This window comes from Melampsora larici-populina, assembly GCF_000204055.1.
Source record: "Melampsora larici-populina 98AG31 unplaced genomic scaffold MELLAscaffold_10, whole genome shotgun sequence".
In the NCBI taxonomy this organism is placed as follows: domain Eukaryota; kingdom Fungi; phylum Basidiomycota; class Pucciniomycetes; order Pucciniales; family Melampsoraceae; genus Melampsora; species Melampsora laricis-populina.
In genome coordinates, this window is record NW_006768774.1 from 659,871 (window position 1) to 680,343 (window position 20,473).

The following is a 20,473-nucleotide window of genomic DNA, read 5'->3' on the forward strand; positions in this document are numbered from 1 at the left end:
TACCTGGGCTCATTGCAGCTGAGTTCAAGACTGAGTTAATTTTGCAGGTTTTCCAACCAACAGCCCCCAATCACAAGTCACTGGCAGGCCAGTGCCTCCCACCGACCCTAGCAAGTTATGAGCAAGTTATGAGAAATTTATGAAATGGATATCAATTGGATAACATCCATTGATTGAGAATTTGTTGAGAAGTGGTTGGGAGACCACCAAAATTGAGATGATGTCATACAGCATCATAAACCTGTACAAACCCACTCCTGTATTTCCCCACCAAGAATATATAGTCTATTAACCTTTGTGACATAAATTGACTGAGTTATTGAGGTTTGAAAAAAAAATCACAGACAAAAAATACTATTTTTGTATGATTCTGGAATATCTTCCAGCTTTATGAATATACATGCAAAAAAATTGACAATCCTTTTGAAAATATGTTTCTCCACATTTTTGTCCCCTAAAGCCTTCCTGTATGAGCAGTATTTCTACATGTAATTCCTGAATGTGTCTGCAAGTTTGATTTCCTGAAGTTTTTTGCCCCAAGACAAATTTTGAGGGAACATATTGCCAAAATCATTCTGAATTTGATTGATATACATGTAGATGGTATTTGACAAAAATTTCTGCCATGAACTTTGCCGTATTCCGCCTAGAATCAAAGAATCAATCAAATTGTTGATTGCTCATGTACACACCACAATTACATATAGAAATACTGCCCATACAGGAAGGCTTTAGGGGACCAAAATGTGGAGAAACATATTTTCAAAAGGAATATCAATTCTTTTGTGTATGTATGTTGATGAAGCCGGAAGATATTCCAGAATCAATTCTTAGGTATAGTACAAAAATAGTATTTTTTGCCTGTGATTTTTTTTCAAGCTGCAATAACTCAGTCAATTTATGTCACAAAGGTTAATAAACTATATATTCTTGGTGTGGAAATACAGGAGCAGGTTTGTACAGGTTTATGATGCTGAATGACACCATCTCAATTTTGGTGGTATGACATATTTTGCTGGTAACTGACCCAAAACATCTTGATAGCAGATGGAGGTTATGCTGAAAACAAATTGAAGTTTTGTTGAAAACATTTTGGAGACATTGGATGTACTGGCCTGCCAGTGACCAGTAGTTGGGGGCTGTGACCTATGGACAATGGTGGTTCCGGATGATCCACACCCACAACATCTGATGGTACAACTAAAAATCAGCTCATATACAACTGTATGATGTTCCTAACCGAAATCTGGACTTACCATAGCCCAGTACGTCTTCAGATGTCTCATCCTGGATGATCTTGACTGGGTTTTTGTCTTTATCCACCTCCAAGAATGGAAGTTCCCAAAGAGAATTTGCTTATGCTGGAGACAACTCAATCGCATGCACGGGTGAGTAGAAAGTTTGGAATCTCAAAACCATAATTACAGAGACGCATGAAGATTTGATTCTACGCCTGACGCTGCCATGAATGAGATAGCACAGTGAAAGGTTGACAAAGATTGTTTTGGTGTAAAAAAGCTGTAAAAGGGAATGCTATAATGGGTGATGGTGTAATATTGAGTAAAAAATCTTTTGAACATCTGACTGTCCAGCAAGCACGGCATGAACTCAAATATTTAAGTTGTTTTTTCTTGTCTTGCCATCACTGAACATTGGTCACGCCTGTGATCATTGTCAGGGTCTTTTTTTTGTTTGCTTGTAACATTAGGGCAGTTCAAGTTTGAGACCGCAAGCAGGTGAATTTCACCGAGCAATCATGATTTTTAAGGCGCGAGCATGCCTAAAAAGCCTGCTTGATTTGCTTCAAATGTTGTAAATATAAGTTTCAGTGTCTTTCCAACAAAGGTACAGAGAGATTCAACTGCCTTCCTTTTTCTCTTTGCTACCTTTTCTTTTTTTTCTAAGATGCTTGATCACGGGTTGTCCAGTTGGTAAAAAGGATCAGACCCATAACTCAACCCACTGTTGAGTCTTGCTCGGTGTTTTGTCTCCATCTCTCCATCTCTCCGTCTTCAAACAACCATCATAATCATCATCTGAACCACCTCAATTCCCTGAGTATCACAGCGGGCCAAGACTATATGAGAACTCACCAACATGTGCATCTTTGCGCATGCGGGCATGCAGATATCTTTACCTGCCATTGATGGCAATGACGCCAACGATCTTCCCACCAATGGGACTTTATTTTCCCCTGATGATCTGGAAGATGCAGAGCTATAGTAGAAGGGAATACTACACACCTGTTATATCATTCCTCTTTTGGAAAGATGACATTGAGATAATCTCGCACCTCTTCTGGTGACTTGCCACCAAGCGCCAAATCCTTTGCAACTTTACGTCTCTTGCGTGCTTCTTCCATTTTCTTTGTAGCCACAGCCAAAGTCTTAGCTTCATTATGTTCATTATAATATGGGGTGGGAGAATTTTACACCATGCACTTTACACCGGATTATCCGGTGTAAATTGAGTCAGTGTAAAATTATAAATTACACACTGTAGTTTATAACTTTACACCTATTCTTTTTTTTCATGTTGGTGCAGAAAACTGGTGTACAAGATTAGGTGTAAAATTCTGAAAATGGCACGTGATATGTATTTTTACCCTGGGTGTTTTACACCGAGTGTGTCGGTGTAAAATATTCATGTGTAAAGATACATATCACGGGGGGCACCGTGGTTTTTACACCGGATTCTTTGGTGTAAAACCCCCAATGCAATATTACCACTTTACCCCCTCAACCTTCAATTTTACACCACCTATTTACACCAATATCGCATTGCCCTCTTCCCTCCTATTCATAAGGTTCCACGGTTCCGCCAATATCAGATGTCCCATACCTGATAGTGATGAACATGCCACGTTATCAATGTGTATCTCTGACCATGATTCCCCCACATTCGGCAAAATGTGGATGCCTTCCTCCTCGATCCTTGATGGATATCCCCCTTTCCAGCGTTAAAGGATTGTACTTGTCAGAAGATTGAGCTCTAATGTTATCAGATTTATCGCATTGGTTCCCAATTTCATCATTATCACCCCAGTCTACACTTCTCAACAAGGCCCTAACATTGAAATTCCATATTAGAATGGGTCAACAGGGTTCACATCCAGCTGGAGTTTACCCTGAGGATAAAGATTCATTCGAGATGCCTTCCGTCCCTTCAACTATGACTTTGTGTCCATCCGATAGCAAGGACAAACGGTCCTTAATCCCCAATCAATGTACACAAGAGTTGGATTATATTGAAAGCAAAGATATCCTCATTACCCGTGTTGCCAATCATCTGCTCTAGCCGTCACCTACAAAGTCATCAGTGTCAGATCTCATCACTATGACCGATACTGAGCGTAGTTCGACAGAGACGCCGGAAAGCCCAAAGCTTAAAAAGTCCAAAAAGAAGAAACTCCGACAAAGAACCAATGAATCTCCTTCTCAACATACCATATCAAAGCATGAGCGGGATTGGACGCGAAAGCACCAGCACCAAGCAAACGCAGATACCGACACCAAGATCCCACCTCGCTCAAAAAAACAAAAATCCAAAAAAAACAAGGCCAAAAAGGCAAAGAAGACACATATCTCTGAATCAGATCATTGATACCAATCTGATTGTGGTAGTGAAACTCCCGGACAATCTCAACTTCAACTACCCACCAATATATCCAGCTCTACCAATTTCATCGACCACGGTTGTGAACTTGACGAGCAAATGTATCCCGTCTATCCAAACGGAAATACCGTGTTTGTCAAAGCCCCCAATAGACCAGTTACCAACTTTGATTTTATTGGTTGGACGCATACCATGAAGACGGACAACTCCCATAAATACTGGAAAATATTAGGATTCAAGTGTCTGGGTGTAATTCTCTGTTTGGTTTCAACATGCCCTTTAACCGGATCACCTCCAACAGGCCGCCACATGATCTCTGAGCTGATAGAGCGGTTAGTAAGGTCTTCTTCTGGGAGATAGTCACAATATTTTTACTCATATAATCTTCTATCCACAGTGGCGACGTGTGTCCCATCAGTGGGTGTGACGGCATTCAGGTTCACATTCCATGTGATGCCCAATGTCAAATTGACAAACACAAACCAACCAATGGCGGCCTACTACGAAATCAAGGCCAGCATGATCATGTCTGGCCTTTGGCTAAAAAGGCGCCCCCCTTGGCAAAGCAAAAGTTGAAAGAGATCATCATAAATGACCCCACGACTGGTCCGTTATCATTGAAGGTATGCTTATTCTTCTGTTATTATTCTTTTCTGATTGCGTATTACAAAGAGGTTAATGACTGGCCTATTATGTTGTACCAGGTTGGGCGAGCCCATGTAGGGACTGCTCCTATACGTACGGTATCTGACATTCATCCGTTGTTTGACCACGTCGACCGCCTGGGTAATTTGTGTCGTGCATTCCTGGTTCAAGAAGGTCTGATGCCGGACTCACAAGATAAGGAGGCCAGTGACAAATGGCTCATGCAATTTATATATTGGTCCACGTAAGTCATTAGAACATTGACTTACTTTGCCAATCATGTTTGCTGACAATTCTGCTTCAAATCTCATTCCAGTCAAGGAATGTAAATTGTGTCGGTGTCTTTCAAAGTGGAAGACATTCATCTGACTTTCCAAAGTAACTGGATGGCTCAAATCCTTGTCAATGAAGAAGACAGAATAGCTTACAAAGGAGGCCTTTTATCTGACGTTACCTATCGCTTTTTCGAAAACGGATACCTGTTGACAACTTCTATGTATCTAGAAAAGCTAGAAAGATGGGTCCCCATCCTTCTCTCGTGGATCAACGGACTTAGTCAGCATCATTACAAAGCACACTTCAAGACCCTCTTTGTCCAGATTGAACAAACATCAATGTCTGAAGAACAGAACAGTAGACTCACGGAACAAATTGTCAACTTTTCACTGGCACAGAAGTCTGGATTTACTGGAGCCTACATGGATGTGTTCAATGTATCTCGAGAAGTCGCCCTTTTGAAGTTACACAGCTGCGAACAGCACTTTGGCCAGGCTATTGCTTGACTCAGGAAAAACAGATCCATTGTCCCTTGGCAGGATGAGGTAAGTTACGCTTTAATGAACCACTCTTCACGTTTACCACCCCACTAACATTATCCTTGCGCTTGTAGAAAAGCTGGGTGTCTAAATGCAATGCATTGATGGAGCCGGACACCCCTGGAAACACACTTGATGACAAGTTCGTCGTATTATCCTGGGCATTTCCTTGTGCCAAGAGGTGGCTGGACTGGTGGCCCACCTCGGACATCCAAGCCATGCTCTTCCCTGCCAGGAAGCGCATGCCTCTGGATGATCCACCTTTGGACGACAAAACCGGCGAAGAAACTGGCGATGTGTCAAGGAAACGCAAAAGGCAAGGCCGGGATGATGGTTTACCTTCGACCACTAACAGGCAAGAATCCAAGCACAGGATCTACTACCTACTTTGGTATGCATAATGTGACATGTATACCTTCCAAACACTTTCTGACATTAACTTCCTTTGCCAGCCCTGGGAAATGTAACGTGATTGGGGGTATTATTCAACTTTTGGCTTTTGTCCAAAGCTTGGAAAGAGATCACCAAAATCTCAACCGAGGGATCTCTGTTGCCTATGGCTCTTCCCAGAAGAATTGGGAGGGTCTAGTCAAAGGGATGCAAATGGCCAAACCAACAAAACGAAAGTTCATCGCAAACAACGGCCGCCCTCCCGATACCACCGACGAACTTTTGGGGAATGTGCCAAAGAAGGAGAGAAGAGGCCCAGGAAGACCCAAAGGGTCTCAGAATGTCATGCGCCAGCCTTTGACTATGTATCAGTCATACAAAAAAGGTACAAAGCAAGGCTCTCGCAATCGTTGTTGGCAGTCATCCACGCTCGAGTGTCTTTACACGCTTTTTGGACCCCTTTGGAGCCGACACGCTACAGTCAACGGGACTCAACTTATTCATATCATATATACCCACTTCACCAAATGTTCGACCCTTCAACTACAGGGTAAACCAATTCTTGGCCACCTATCTACTTATCATAAAACTAAAGGCACGACCGTGTTTCTCGGCGAAACTGGATTAAACCCCTTAGCCATCATACAGAACCCTAATACACCCATAAGCACCTAACAAACAACACTTATCACCTGAATCCTGTGTCCTAGCCTCTCCAAAACCTCCCTCAATCCTCATTACTCTCAGCACCCAGTATCCCCGTTTGCCCACCACAATCCAAACATCAGCCAATTTCCATGGGCACCGTTTGAATGCTGTGTCCTAGCCTCTCCTCACCCTCCCTCGATCCTCTTTATTCTCAGGTCCCAGCATCTTTGTTTGCCCACCATGATCCAAACATCAGCCAATCCCCATGGGCGCCGTTCTCGAGGTGTCGACATCCACACTCGCCACTTAAACGATCTCAACTACCAAGCATCCATGCAACATGACATGCAATACCTTTGGCGGTTTCCCTTCATCTTCCTTGCCATTATGATGGTTTCCGGATCTTTTGGACACTTCAGTCGGTTTGTCGCCGTGACGAGTGAACGACACATGGCAAGCCATTCCTATCCAAGAGCATTGACACGATATGACAAACCCGTTGCCATGCTGATTTGTGAAAATCCTGCATTTTTTTGTTGTTATGTCACCGTCCCAAGCGAACACCACATGGCTGGCCATTTCCATACATGTGGTTTATTATCCTTGGATTCACACCCGCCACTTGGCTTTACAGCCAGCCAATCAGCTTTGACTCAAAATTGATTCAACAATTCCATTTTTTCTCGAGTTTGGCACTCTAACACTCCTCCTTTGTTAAACCTCCTTGTGCTGATTTTGTCCCAGTACCGAGCTTTCACATTCTTCAATAATAACATGTAAGTTCCATTCGACAGACACTCGGTTCTTGCCCAGTTCAAATTCTTATTACTACAACTTTTTAACGGCTCTGGACTTTGCCTTAACAGATCGCACTATGTCTGGAAACCCTATTTCACCGCCACCCGTATCCTGCCCAGACGGCCTGCCGGTCGAAGTCATTGGAATCATCATTGGCCACTTGATTGCCCAAATTCCAGTAATTCCTCCTGACTTCAGCAACAGTGTTGACATTGCATGGCTTTGACACAAATACATTAGACGCCTCCTTTGGTCGCGCTTACTGGGACGCTCTTGGCAAAGCGCTATCAAATCCCTGGTGTTTCTAACTGTGCGTTTAACCGGTGAACCTATGATCAATAGCCTTCTCGATATGTGGACAAGTCGATTTGTGACACCCAGCCTTCCTCCGCTTCGCAACCTCTGCCTCAATGGGATTTGGTACACGATGCCCTTGACTGTGTCTCTGGCCGGTGTCGTCTCAACATGCACTCCATATCCGTATGCCTGGTCCATCTTGCCAGAAGGTGCAGCATCGATCATCGCAATATGTGCCTGGTCCTTAGTCCACTTGAAATTACGCTATGTCAACGTTGTTGGCTTTTCAACCGTCCTTACAAATGCCATCCAAGGTGTTACAAACCTCAAGACTCTCGTCATCCATGGATCTCAATCTCCACACACGATGCACGACTACAATACTTTAAAAACTCTATTGGAGGGAATGATATCATTGGAATCTTTGTCCATTCGATTTGCCGATCTGCCATCGATGCGCCTACGTCCTGGCTCACTCCCAAATTTGACCCATTTTTATATCTCTTGCCACCCCAGAAATTGCCGCGCCGCAATTGACATCTGTCGCCCGAACAAAAGGCCAATCAATTGCCTCGAGATTTTTCCGCCAAGCCACCCCGACCCAACAGCTGCAATGGTTTTGGGTCTGACTGCGACCCTTGAAACCTTATTCATAATGTCTATCCCTGATCGTGTGCCGCACGACATCCGTAACCACATCTTTCCACATCTTAGGGTATTGCGGAGCAAATACTGCAATTCAGAAGAAGAAGATCTAAGATGGTTAAATTGGCGCATGCTCAAAACTGTAGAAGTTCTGATTACCCAATATTGAACGCACAATTTGTACTGGGAAAGTAGGTTGAATCCGGAGCTTCCACAGCCCTTCACCCCACCTCCCAATTTAAAGCATATTGTTTCCACAATCACTCCGGATGAAGAAACTCCGGACTTGTATTTAGTGAATGCCTTTGAAGCCATTGTAATCCAATGTCACTTCATGAATCCTATGACTCGGGATGAAATTGCAGTATGTACCAATTGTTGTTAATCATGTGAAACAAGATTAAAACGGCACTGTTCTTCTTTCCAGACACTTCCAGACCAGCTCAACGCTGAAGACTAATAGGTCATTATTATAAGCACAAGCCAAAATGTGATTTGATTTCGTGGTCGACTCTTCCCAGTGACTCGGCTGTGGAATACTAAAAGTACCCGGGTAGATCTGATATTTTTCACTTCCTCTGCCTACATGTTTTCAAATTGCTACTGTTTTAAAGAACCTACTTGAATGTGTTCAATTCCACAAAAGCTTGGGCATTGGGTCCTAGTTATTATACTGGCTCTTCTCCACTTGCACCTACGAACTACTCCTACGTTTTGCTTCATGTATTTTGATTTGAGCAGCATCATTCTTATCCCCTACAGATCCAGTCTTTCTAAACTTTATAAAATCATCCGGGGAGCTGGCGTATCGATCATTGTAGTGAAAACGTTTCAACTGCATTTTTTGGCACTCGAGCCCCTCTGAGTAATCGACTTTGGACCTCAGATTTTTCTGATCCTACACCCCATAGAGTCAAAAACCAAGCTTCCTTGACCACCAAATCATACCATAATCCTCACGGACAGTTTCGCACATTCAGTAGCGGTCGTTGACTTTGCATACGTCCAGTACTCACCACAAAAGACCGCCTAATCCTCCCATTTCAACCAAGGCCTAAATGCGGCTCACCAAACTCTTTATAGTCCGGCGTGCAAACAATAATTTCAAACCGTCAGAAGAGAGCACAGATCTCATCGGAAACAAAACCATGGCATTATGCTCCCCGCAAGCTTCATGTTTCTCAAGCCTCTTCAAGGTAACAAGGAAATAATCAATGATTCACAAATATTTCGGCAATTTCTGAGGAAACCGGTGAGCAGATCAATTTCTTATCCGCTTCGACCCGTGAATCGCAAACAAATGATAGCTACCAAGTAACGTAATTTCAAAGATGACCCGCAGCTTTGTACTTACAGCTGTTAAAAAAAATAACGGTAGAAACACATGTAAATGTGTTACAACGGGATTTAATTCCAAAGTCCAAAACTCATTTTCAACCGTATTTTCTCAATGGTGTTTGACAGCCTTGGGCTGACCCTGGCCGAACATCCTCTCTTTTGATTCCATGCCCCACGACATCACGACCTCCACCTACATAGCACGCATGTCCTCTTCACACCACCTCTCTTTAGGGACCAGTCCGTCATGGATCTGAGTTGTTCAATTGTTTGATTTCTTTTCACATCATCTTTCAAATCACTCAACCTTATTACCAACTTTTGGCTTCAACTCTCTCAATATCAGCCTCCATTGGATTCTCATATCCCAAATTGTAATCGCTATCAGCCCCTTACGCACGACACTTTTCAACCCAATCTCCAAGGAATCCAGCTGGACCCTTGTCACCCTCGAATACGACTTTCATTTGGCTCCCAAATCTCCAAACGCTGTTCGAATCTGGACATTTTCCTTCAAGGCCACCTCACCTCACTTCTGGATCACAATCTATCTCGAAATCCATCAACTTTATCTTGTTCAAATTGGAGACTTCAACCACGTTCTTGAGGTTGCGCCTGATTCATCCCAACTTTTCAAACCAATCTCCAAGGAATCAAGACGCTCGTCGTGTTTTTTCATTGGCTCCTAAGACTCCCAAGGCTTTTTCAATCTCGAATTTTGCCATCAAGGCCACCTGACCTGAGTTCAAGATATCAATCTATCTCGAAAACCAACAACTTTATCTTAATCGACATTGAGACTTCAAGCTCGTTTTGGAGCTTCTTGGCCTGTTTGATCACAACCGACTCACGTTTTCGTTCCTCTGACAAACTCTTGCGTTCTGCCCTTTGTTTCTGCGGATTTGGCCCATTGATTGTTGTAGATTCTCCAGTCTCTCGTAGCAGATTTCCAAGTAAGCTCAAAAAATTGTCATCTCTTTGGTCTTTGGTTGCTATAAGAACCGACTGATGAACTTACCAACCTCCCACCTCAAGCAATCCACTACTCAAGCCTGTCTTTCGGTTCACTTGCTAAATATCCATTGTTCCAAATCAATTTCCACTCACGTACAACTCGTCTATAGTCAGTTTCATTATCCCAATATATCTCTCTCGTTTTCTCTCTCGTTTCTTTGGGTTATAAGCCAATTCCTTACCTTTTCGCTCCCTCATTTCGTATGCAGCTTGTTCGATTTAGTCATCAATATAGCAATAGTCAGTCATCCCTCTGCTTCGCTTTTTCCTTCTTCAGCAGTAACCTAATTTCTCTTCAATTTGCGTTACTTCAGAAATGTCTGGATTAAGTAACCTCAACGTCACCAACTCGCAGGAGTCAGTGACTGGCCATATGAACGCATGTAAGATAATCCTCACACTCCTCTTCATCTACCATGCCCATGTCCAATAACTCATTTGTTCTCAGTGTTTGAGCCTATATCAACCATTTACGAGGGAGATGATGCTCCCGCACGTTTTCACAAAGAGCCGCTTTTCCGAATTGGTTCGGATTCTCGCATTTGTTTCAACAAGTCTCACGAAGTCACCATTGGAGTGTATTTCAAGATCCACTCCAATGATGAGGCCGACACGATCACCCCGCCCAGCAACACTCGCGTCACCACCACTCGTAAGACAGCCACTCCCAAGGTCAATGTAGTCGACTCGAAAGTCTTCAACGATGGTAATGTAATCGAAATGAAGAGCTGCCTTTACGGGAAATCGTTCAATGATTTCAAGAAGATGTGTGCCGATGTTTGTGATCAATACTCGGATGGTATGAAACACCTGATCCTCAAGAGTGACCTAGCTCCTCTCTGTATTTGGAAAGGTGTGACTGGTCGGTCCAAGGTGGTCATCAAAGATATCCAGACCTGGCAATCGTATGTTCACAACTTGAACAAATCAAAGAAAAAGGAAGGTACTATTATGATCTTCACTGAAAATGAGGCCGTCAAGGCCAAGAAACTCGCGCTAGTAAGTCTTCCCGAATTGCACTTCGTACATATCAGTTTGACTCATATATCTTGTTCTATGCTTCACAGGCCTCTCAGGCTAAAAAGGTTATTGCTTCAGCTGGTGGTACTCAACCTGCTAGTCAAGATTTGGCCGCGGAAAATGCGCGCGCAGAGGTTTGTCAGATTCTTGACTAGTTCTAACATTCCTTCTCTTCGTTCTCATCGTTCTGGGGCTAACGATCTTTGGGTGATTATCTTCCAGGCTTCTGAGCATATGGTTGCTCTACACGAGGCGACTGCTGCCATCTTTCATCAGCATGCGGAAGAATCATCTTCTGGAGGTGATGGTGCAGTTTTGGTCGCGCCTTGGGATCCAATGTTTCAATATCGTTTCACTTTGAGATGCCCTTACATTTGGGCTCAAGAGGAGGTAAGTGACCAATCTAGACGCCATTCAGGCAAGGCTATGCTGAACCCTGTTGGTATTGCATCACCATCCTTGACTTCCAGGCCAACGGAATGACCACTCGAGCCATTGCCCCCTACACGCCTGATTATATTTGCGAGATGATCAAGGGACGAGTGTTTCACAAGTCCATGAGCGCTCGTGACCGCGCTGAAGCTCGCCTGCCCGCTTGGGCTGTACAAGGGCAAGTAGGTAGTAAACGCTCCTTCTTTGATCATGTCCCCATCGTTCCTGCTCCTGTTGGTGGTTCTTTGGCTCCGTTGAATGGATCCACCGCTGAGTCCGAAAATCATAACAAGAAGGTCAAAACCGAACAAGGTCAGGCCAACCGTTCAATTTGCATGTCCCCTGGTGATTGTATCACTGACCATGATCTTTTCCACGACATGCTTTCATCTTTCCCATCCCAGGTCAATCTAAACCCAACATCGTATGGGTTTCCGACTCAGAAGACAGCTCGACCGTCCTCTCAGATGCCACCTTGGACGGCATCGAGGTGATGGCTCCTGAGGCGATGTTGGAAACCTTCTTGATGTCCTGTGATATTCCACCTGAGGACATCAACACCCGATTGACTTTGGCTAAAATGCACGTTGAGAGTTGGACCGACCTGATTCCCTCAGCCCAGATGACCGAGTCATCTTTAATCAGCCGCGGTATCGCCCAAGCCATCGCTGGCCGCCTCCTTGCGGGGGCCCAAGCTCGCCAAATGCGCTTAAGTGGTCAGTCATGGCACCTGGCCCATCTTTCCAGCCCCGAGCTCTTATTGCGGGTCCACTAACCAACCTTGTTCTCACAGAATGAATCCGAGCCTACCTTCAACACAATGCGAGTGACTAATATATAGTCATTCATATGCATTTGTAGTAGATATATTTCTTTTTTTTACCTTGTTCCTTATTTACCTGAATCGGTATGAATGGTTTCATCCCAAAACTTGATGTAAGCAGGCTTTACCAATATAGGCGATATACAACGCTTGAGTTGAACTCCAATCAAGTCTGGCTCGCAGCGTAGCCAGAAGCGCGCAGCGCGCGTTAGCGCGGCGCCCGGGGCTACCGCTTAACTACCCGGGGCTCCAAAGACCCGGGAGCTACGCCTCGAGTTACTACTCTGGCTCCGGTTTTTTGGGTGCTGCGCTGTCCGCTTTCGGATACCCCGAGGCTATCAGTTACACTAACGCCACGCTTCCCTGAATACCCACCCAACCCTTACTACACCAATTTGAAGTTCAATCACGATCTCTCCTTACTAACCCTTCCGACACATCCCCCATTACAACAATCACCACCCTTTACACCATTTCGATCACTATCTCTGTCCTAACCGATCATTCCTACAAATCTTCTGTTACAGAAGGTCTGCTATCTCAAGCCACAAATCCTCACACCTTCGACTATTCACATCGAAACGACTTCAATTGAAAACTCGCGATCTCACAAAACGTGGACATTCATCATTTGTGCAGTAGTTGTATGGGTAACAGGTTAGTGTTTCTCTCTAACCAACGATAGCCACCTCATTTACTGATACGCCGTGTTTTCAAACGTGGACAGTTGCTGGTCGATCAGTCGGATGGGAGCCGGTGCTTACCTATTTTTGAGTATAAAGGTACGCAAGTCTTTCCTCCAAACTCTCAATCACAGCAACACCAGTATCATCTATCAGTTCTGATCTGACTTCTTTTCCAATTTTACATCTACCCTAATCATATCACACTTTCTTTAAATATATTCTCTAAAATCGAATCGAAAATGTCTCACAAGCAGCAAACTCTTGATTCCTTCATTCCTTCTGGATACGAGACCGATGATGCGTCTACTGCCCCTCCTCGTCGCTCTTCTCGAATAACCACCCCAGCAAGACCAGCACCTGGGATGATTATCCCATCATCTGATTCTCGTCGTGGCCTAGGTGGCGTGGGGGATTTGTTCACTGTCAGGGATGTCAGAGACTGCCATGTCCACCGACGCCGTGAGCGATCCGCCTCCTTACCAGGAGACCAGGTGGGAATTCGCCAGACTGGACGTGTCCGATCTAAGACGGTCTCTCGTCCATCGTCTTCAGTGAGTCTCTCTTTCCTACTATACCTAGATCTTCATTTGTTCATAACTCATTAATCATCTACATCGATTTATAGGCCACTGGAACCACGAATAATCAAAACTCTGTCTCTGAATCTGGTGACGATGATGAGCGTTCTGGAGTGCAGTCCATTGCTCTCAGGGGCAGGAACAGTCAAGCATCACTCTCGGTAAGTCAAAGATTCAAGATCATGTCTCCCAAAGAATAGTATTGATTACTTACCTTTGTCATCAATCACTATAGATTGCTTCTGGTGCTCCTGACGTCGATCTGGCACAAGACTCCGACGAAGAGAACCTTCGTCTCACCAAAAGGAAAAGGAACCAGCCTGTCAAGGAATTCGACAGTCCTTATGTGTTCTTTGGACAAGCGTTTCATGGAGAACAAGATGTAAGTCTCTCTAGTTATTATTCATCAATCATTACCTTCTACCAAGATTGTTGTAATAGCTGACATTGAACCGATTTTTTAGCCTCTTGATGAACCAGGTTTGTCTTACCCTTGTCTCTGGTGCCATAAGGTTGTCAGGATCAGTGGTAGCTCTCGATCCAACCTCAAGGTACACAGAGATGGTAGCAAGCAAGCTGGTAAGTCGGGTGCCGGCTGCCCACGTCGCAACATGGCCATCTCTGCCGGTGCCAACCTCCCACCAACCGAATCCAATCTACGTACTCAGCGTCTTCAAGAGAAAAACCAAAGTTCCTTAGCCGCCTTTGTCAACGGTCCACCAACCTTTTCCAACAAAACTTTGAATCAGTGCCTCTCGGTGTGGCAAGTCTCACATGCATTGCCGTTCATACGAATCGAAGACCCAATTCTTAGGGCAATTTTGTACTGGCTGCGCCCCGATGCGCGTGTATTTGGCCGAAAATGGTCCGCTGAAGAGGCCAAACGCCTCTATCTGTCACTTCGTGGATTAGTGATTGAAAAAGAGCTCAAAGTAAGCAACCCTTTTTTTATTTCGACTTTGTCTCAATGCAACTTTCTCTTCTTATGAACATATCTCAATTTGATTTGATATTTTTCAAATTCATTTGTTCCAGAATCTGGACAGCAAATTTTGTCTTATCCAAGATGTTTGGACAGTGAAGGGAAACCTTCACGCCTTCATCGGGGCGTCAATCTCTTACATCAAGAAAGATTGGAAGTATGTTGTTCGGCATTTAAGTTTGAAACTTGTCGCATGGCATCATCAAGGGCATTTACTTGCTGAGCCGATGGTAGCCATCTTGAAAAAGAATGGACTATATAAAAAGATAAGTCCCCATTTTATTTTATTCTATTTTTTTTTCTTTCACTCATTCCTGCTTCAGGAACCTAAGCTCTCAGCCGGATCTCTGAGCTTGGTTCCGTATGCTCTCAAAAACACCCGGATGTGTTTTTGAGAGCATGTCGCAGTTTTCTTCATTATCAAAGCGTATTTTCTTTGGTTTCATTTACTAACCCTAACCCAACCTTTACATGCTCGCCAGTGTATCCGATTCAGGAAGCAATAATTTTACCATGGGCCGCGAAATCCATCGACAGCTCGAGGAACAGAGTTTTGTTCAAGATCATCAGCTTATGTGGAAACCGAAAACAATGTCAGTTCGATGCTTCTGCCATAAAATGGGATTAATTGTGAAGGCAGGCCTGGACGCACTTGGAATGAAACCAAGACGTATTCGACACAGCACCTTGGGTCGTTTTCCACCGGTGGAAGTCCTAGCGGTAATTGAAGAAGAAGAAGATGGCTTGGACGGCCTCAGTAGCACACCCGGGGTCCAGGACTTAGATGCAGATGAGAACAATGCTGATAGTGAAGATTTTGACGACGACATAGAAAGCAATCACTCAAATGATACAGATCATTCGAGCTCAAATGATGACCAGGAAGAGGAAGATTGTGAACAAGACGATGAGCCTCAAACTTATCGAAATCGCAAGACCGCTTACCTTCTGGGCGATACATATATGAAATCTTTGACCAAAGATGTAAGTAAATCGATTTCAATCCCTAGATCTCATTCACTGCGGTTTTCACATACTGACTTCTTGATTGAAATTGTTCCAATCAAGATGGACACAGTTAACAAGAAACTTACACGGTCTAGTGCTCACCGTGCTGATTTCAATCGTCGGCGAGAAAGGGTCAACGCTCAACGCAAAACAGATGAATTACCTGCGCTCAAGGCACTCCTCTCAGGACACGGAATTCGATGGGGCATCCAGGCTGAACGCTGGGAGCGAATGTGGGAGGCGCGAGACGTAAGCCAGGTTCTTTATCATTTGACTCAACATCATTCTTATTGATTCCCCGCCTTTATTTGTGAAAATCTATTGAACTCCCATCCAATTTATTTCATTTCCCCTTTCAGCTAATCGATCGAGTCATGAAAGACGATCTAGCTGAGGTGCATTCAAAAAAACGACGTCCACGGAAAGATGGTAAGAAGTACGGCTATTTTGAAGAGCTTGTATTCTCAGTTGGAGATTGGCAAGCAATGCGTGACATGCTTGATATTCTCACTGTACGTAGTTCAACTACCACTTTGAATTGGATCCATTATGTTTTCTGATTACTTGAATTACACTCTACAGCCATACAAAATTCTAACCCGAGAAATGGAGGGTGATAAGCCCACAGGGTGTATGGTGTTAGTTAAATATGTACAACTCAAGGCGTCAATGGAAGAGCGACTCAAGAAAATGCACGAGAATGATCCATTGTTCCCAATGGTTGATATAATGATAAGTAAAATCACCTTATATCTCAATGAAGCCCTCGATTGCGACACACTTGTTCTAGCCAGCATTTTCCACCCAAGTCTACGAGTCCGTTTCTTTGCCCGCGCATTTGGGGAAGACTCGGCCAGTCATGATCGAGCAATGGAACTTTTAGAAAGTGTTTTTACACTTGAAAGCGAGGCGACCGACCTTCGTAATCAACCAGTCACCACAGTCTCAAGCAAATCGCCTGAGCCTGACAAAGGATTTGGAGGGGACTTCTTGAACCTGTATGATGAGGTTGCAACATCCGGCAATATCAACGAGCTTGAACGATATATTCAAGGTGTTGATCCGATGTTATCTCCTGATGCAAACAACCCAGAACATGCACTAGACTGGTGGAGAGTGAGTACCCCTTCCTTTTTATTTAGTCATTCATTGTATCCCTTACTAATACACAAAATTCTAAAGACTCATGGGTGTAAATACCCGGTTTTATCCATCTTGGCTCGGGATTATCTAGCAACGCCGGCTGCATCTGCTGCTCAAACCCCACTGAGGATCAGTAATACGAGTCTGCACAGCAGAGCGAGGAGGATTGGTTCCTCGCATGATTGAAATGTTAGTCAGCAGTCAAATTTGGACACTTGAAGGTATTCCCTTAACTGGCGACTTTGGTGAAGTAGGGAAGGTACTAGAGTATGGCAAGAAGTTGATTGTAAAAAAAGTTAGGAAGAGTCATTTTTAGATTGGTCTTCTTCGATTTTCACCTCTTTTTTAATCCCTTTTATCGTTTTCTCTACACTCTTTTACTTTGATTTAATTGATTTTGAATATACATATTTTTTCTTTTTTCATCACAGTCCTTACATTACATCAAGTTTGTTGAAATGTCTTTTTATTTGATTTTTCTTTATGTTTTATGTTTTCATTACGGTCTTTACATCACAAAACGTTTATTTTTAGGTTTCTCAACAGTCCTTACCTAAGAGTACCATTTCTTGATCTGCTTTTGTTTCCTTTACCTTGCCCAAAAATAAATTTAAAAAAAGTTTTTTTTTGGCCTGAAACGCTGCGAGGCGCTGCGAAAAAAAACTTCGCTTTCAGCTACTAAGTTGTGTGAGAAAAAAAAAGCCGCTGCGGCTCTAGCTACCTAGCTTGGTCACGGAAATGTCAAGTTGCGCTTCTGAAATACCGTCTAGCAGCGCTGCGAAGCGCTGCGAGCCAGACTTGCTCCAATCTTCTGTTTCAATCCCTTGTTGTGTGTCTCTTTCCGAAATCGGCTGTCTCTCATAGGGCCTCTCAAATCATTTGTGTTGAATCTTTCTTGTGCACGAGATTTGTGATAGTCCTCTCCCCAAATATTCTGTGCGATGTCCGTGAAAATCAAAGTTATGTTATCTGTCCATCCTTTCATGCTTGCCTCCGCGGAGGTCTGATAGTTCCAACACTCAATATGTACAAGTCAGACTGACTTGTACATCAGTTGATGCCTTCGACCCTCAGAGCCTTGCCAAAGAATATGATATTACTCGGATTATAACCTCTATTAATCCGAGTGATTTCATGATGAATACCAAAGATTCGATCTTCAATCGAACCTTCCCACTTGATTGGTCTGCTCCGTGTGACCGAGAAGATCATCAATGAATATCATCGAAGATCTTTGTGTTCTTTGGTCATCATTCAGCTTTCAGACTTGAAGGATCTGAATCCCTTTTGGGAATTTTTAACTTCTCAATATGATGACAAAGCCAAAGTTTGGCTTCAATCATTACTTTTGTCCTATTTGTCTTCTACGTGTGACCAAGAAGAGAAATTCGAAGAACATCGAAGTTCTTTGAAGTTTTGGTACAAGCTACAATTCGATTTGTAGCTCATGTGGCTGTGATCACGCTTCATGGTCTCTCTCATCTCACAAAACTTCACTGTTATGTTTCACAATGTTAATTCAAGCGATTAAAAAATCAATATGTTCATTGCGAAGAACAATTTGAAAACATGAAGAGCCAAACCACACATAGACTCCCCCAATCAGGCTTGGGCGAGAGACACCAAAATGATTGGTTTACAAATAACCACACCCGCAAAAAAGGGCAGTACAAAGCGTTTCAGAGAAAACATTCATAGTTGAAATGAAAATACCCGCCTTCTCCTCGGCCAAATTCAAAGCTGTTTGGAGAATTTGGCTTCTTCGCAATCGGGCTTTGACGATTGAAAAGCCTTTTTCAATCGGGTTGAAGTCGGGGCTATAAGGCGGAAGATATAGCAGACAAACCCCTCGGTATGCGCATAGCTCAGCAACACGGCCTCCATGATGTATTGGCGCATTATCCAAGACCAATAAGGAGTTCCGGGCCGGCCATGGGTTCATTGCAGGCAACTGGGAAAGAAGTGAATCATGAGATACCAAAAAAAAAGAAAAATGCGAGACAGGTAGTTCTGAAATAACTAACTAGATCTTCCTCCAAGAAAGATTCAAAATCTATGCGGGAATAACCACCTGTCTGAACTTTACAAGCGAGGACCCCATCCATCGATATCGCAGGGAGTACTGAAAAACGAACGGCCGCTGTTGGCCTTTGCAGTCGAGAGGTTCTTTGACCAACAGGAGCTCGTCCATAGTCACGATATAGTCAACGTTTGCTGATGGCACTCTCATCTGTTTGAAAGTGAAAACAGATGATCAGTGTTTCAGATACAAATATGAACTAGTCATGCGTAGAACAAAAAGTACCTGTAAACACTAGGCACCTGGGGTCGATATCATGAATGCGCTCTATGTAAGCACCTCGAGCTTCATCTGATTGGTTTGGGTGTACCGTCCTGGATTTTTTTTGTGTCCAGCAAAGCCGATTACGTAGCTCATTCGATAGCGTCATAGTGGTCACTCGTAGGCCAAAAGTATCAAACAGCTTGGTTTGTAACTCGTCTAGGTAAAGAGTTGGGTCGAGACAAAGGGAGTCGAGTATGAAAGTCTTTTCCGCTGGTCCCAAACTCGCAGGAGCACCTTGAGCCATGTGGTCCACTGGGTTGGTTACCACAGCTCGAGTCCGCTGATATAGAGAGAACCAGCGGCAAACCGAGGTCAGGGAGAGACCCATGCCCAGGGTAGTGATGATGTCATGAAACCGCATTCCTTGAAGGACCATTCTGACTACGACAACCTTGACATCCACGCTGAATACGTTTTTGGGCATCTGATAGAAAAAAAGAGGAAGATGAGTGTCAGGCCCAGTAGCACATTAGTCAAAATTGGCTCACCACGGCCAAAATGGTTCCAGGAAGGGGCTCAAAAGGCAAAGTCAGAGTGAGAAAGTGACGGTGGATAACAAAAAATTAGAAAATGGAACTGAGAGAAAGGAAAAGAGAAGGGCGGAGAAAGAACTGGAACTTCGTGGGGAGTCAAAACAGTATGTACATACCACTGCGGTTATTCTGTCAGATGATGAGATTCGCAGTTTTGAGATATGGACAGTAACAGAGAATCAACAGCCTCTGACAGCTCTCACACGGTTTTGGGAGCAAAAAAAGGGTTTCATCGGGTTTTTACCTGTGGAGATTTAAATCCGGGTGCAACACATTTGCATCATTTTCTACCGTTAGTACTTTTAACAGCTGTATGCTCAGATCTACCTTCCCTCGGACTGTGTGTCCCAGAAATCATTCCGAGGCATACTTTGGCCACAGAGATTGCCCCGGATCACTCACTCGGACACCACATCCAAGTCCACTGCAATCCGAGGATACTTCAGATTTTCCAACCTGAGGCATCTTTGTTGGCAGTGCCTGGCCCAGTGGTGACATAACATGTTTTACTGGTTTACCTCCTTGACATGCCATTCAAGACAGAATTGACACCTGTGGTGGTATTTGTCAGTCAGTATGTTTTTTAATTTTGCCAATCAATAGGTTTTTTGTTGGTAAGATAGCCAAAATCTCAATCACCTGATTGATATGTTTCTTGTTGAATGGCTGGGCTTCCTGGGATCCTAACCACTGGCCAAGATCTGTTCAACAGCTGCTGA

The 20,473-nt window shown here is 43.8% G+C and overlaps 3 protein-coding genes across 3 annotated transcripts; 2 read left to right on the forward strand and 1 right to left on the reverse strand.

Moving 5' to 3' along the window:
* Nucleotides 1-6,987: 6,987 nt before the first annotated feature.
* MELLADRAFT_61529 (uncharacterized protein) lies at nt 6,988-8,313 on the forward strand (the record flags this gene model as incomplete). Its single annotated transcript, XM_007407688.1, is given in 5 exon segments — nt 6,988-7,089; nt 7,152-7,234; nt 7,254-7,970; nt 8,049-8,217; nt 8,281-8,313. 5 exon segments carry the CDS (start codon nt 6,988-6,990, stop codon nt 8,311-8,313), a joined length of 1,104 nt encoding a protein of 367 aa, XP_007407750.1.
* A 352-nt stretch (nt 8,314-8,665) lies between these two features.
* Nucleotides 8,666-9,658, reverse strand: MELLADRAFT_104606 (uncharacterized protein; the record flags this gene model as incomplete). The annotated part of the gene is made up of 4 exons (XM_007407884.1): nt 8,666-8,782; nt 8,923-9,040; nt 9,330-9,384; nt 9,592-9,658. The coding sequence occupies 4 exons, from the start codon at nt 9,656-9,658 to the stop codon at nt 8,666-8,668; spliced, it is 357 nt and encodes a 118-aa protein (XP_007407946.1).
* Nucleotides 9,659-11,704: 2,046 nt separating this feature from the next.
* On the forward strand, nt 11,705-12,455 carry MELLADRAFT_84307 (uncharacterized protein; the record flags this gene model as incomplete). The annotated part of the gene is made up of 3 exons (XM_007407689.1): nt 11,705-11,969; nt 12,062-12,373; nt 12,451-12,455. The coding sequence occupies 3 exons, from the start codon at nt 11,705-11,707 to the stop codon at nt 12,453-12,455; spliced, it is 582 nt and encodes a 193-aa protein (XP_007407751.1).
* Between the last annotated feature and the right edge of the window lie 8,018 nt (nt 12,456-20,473).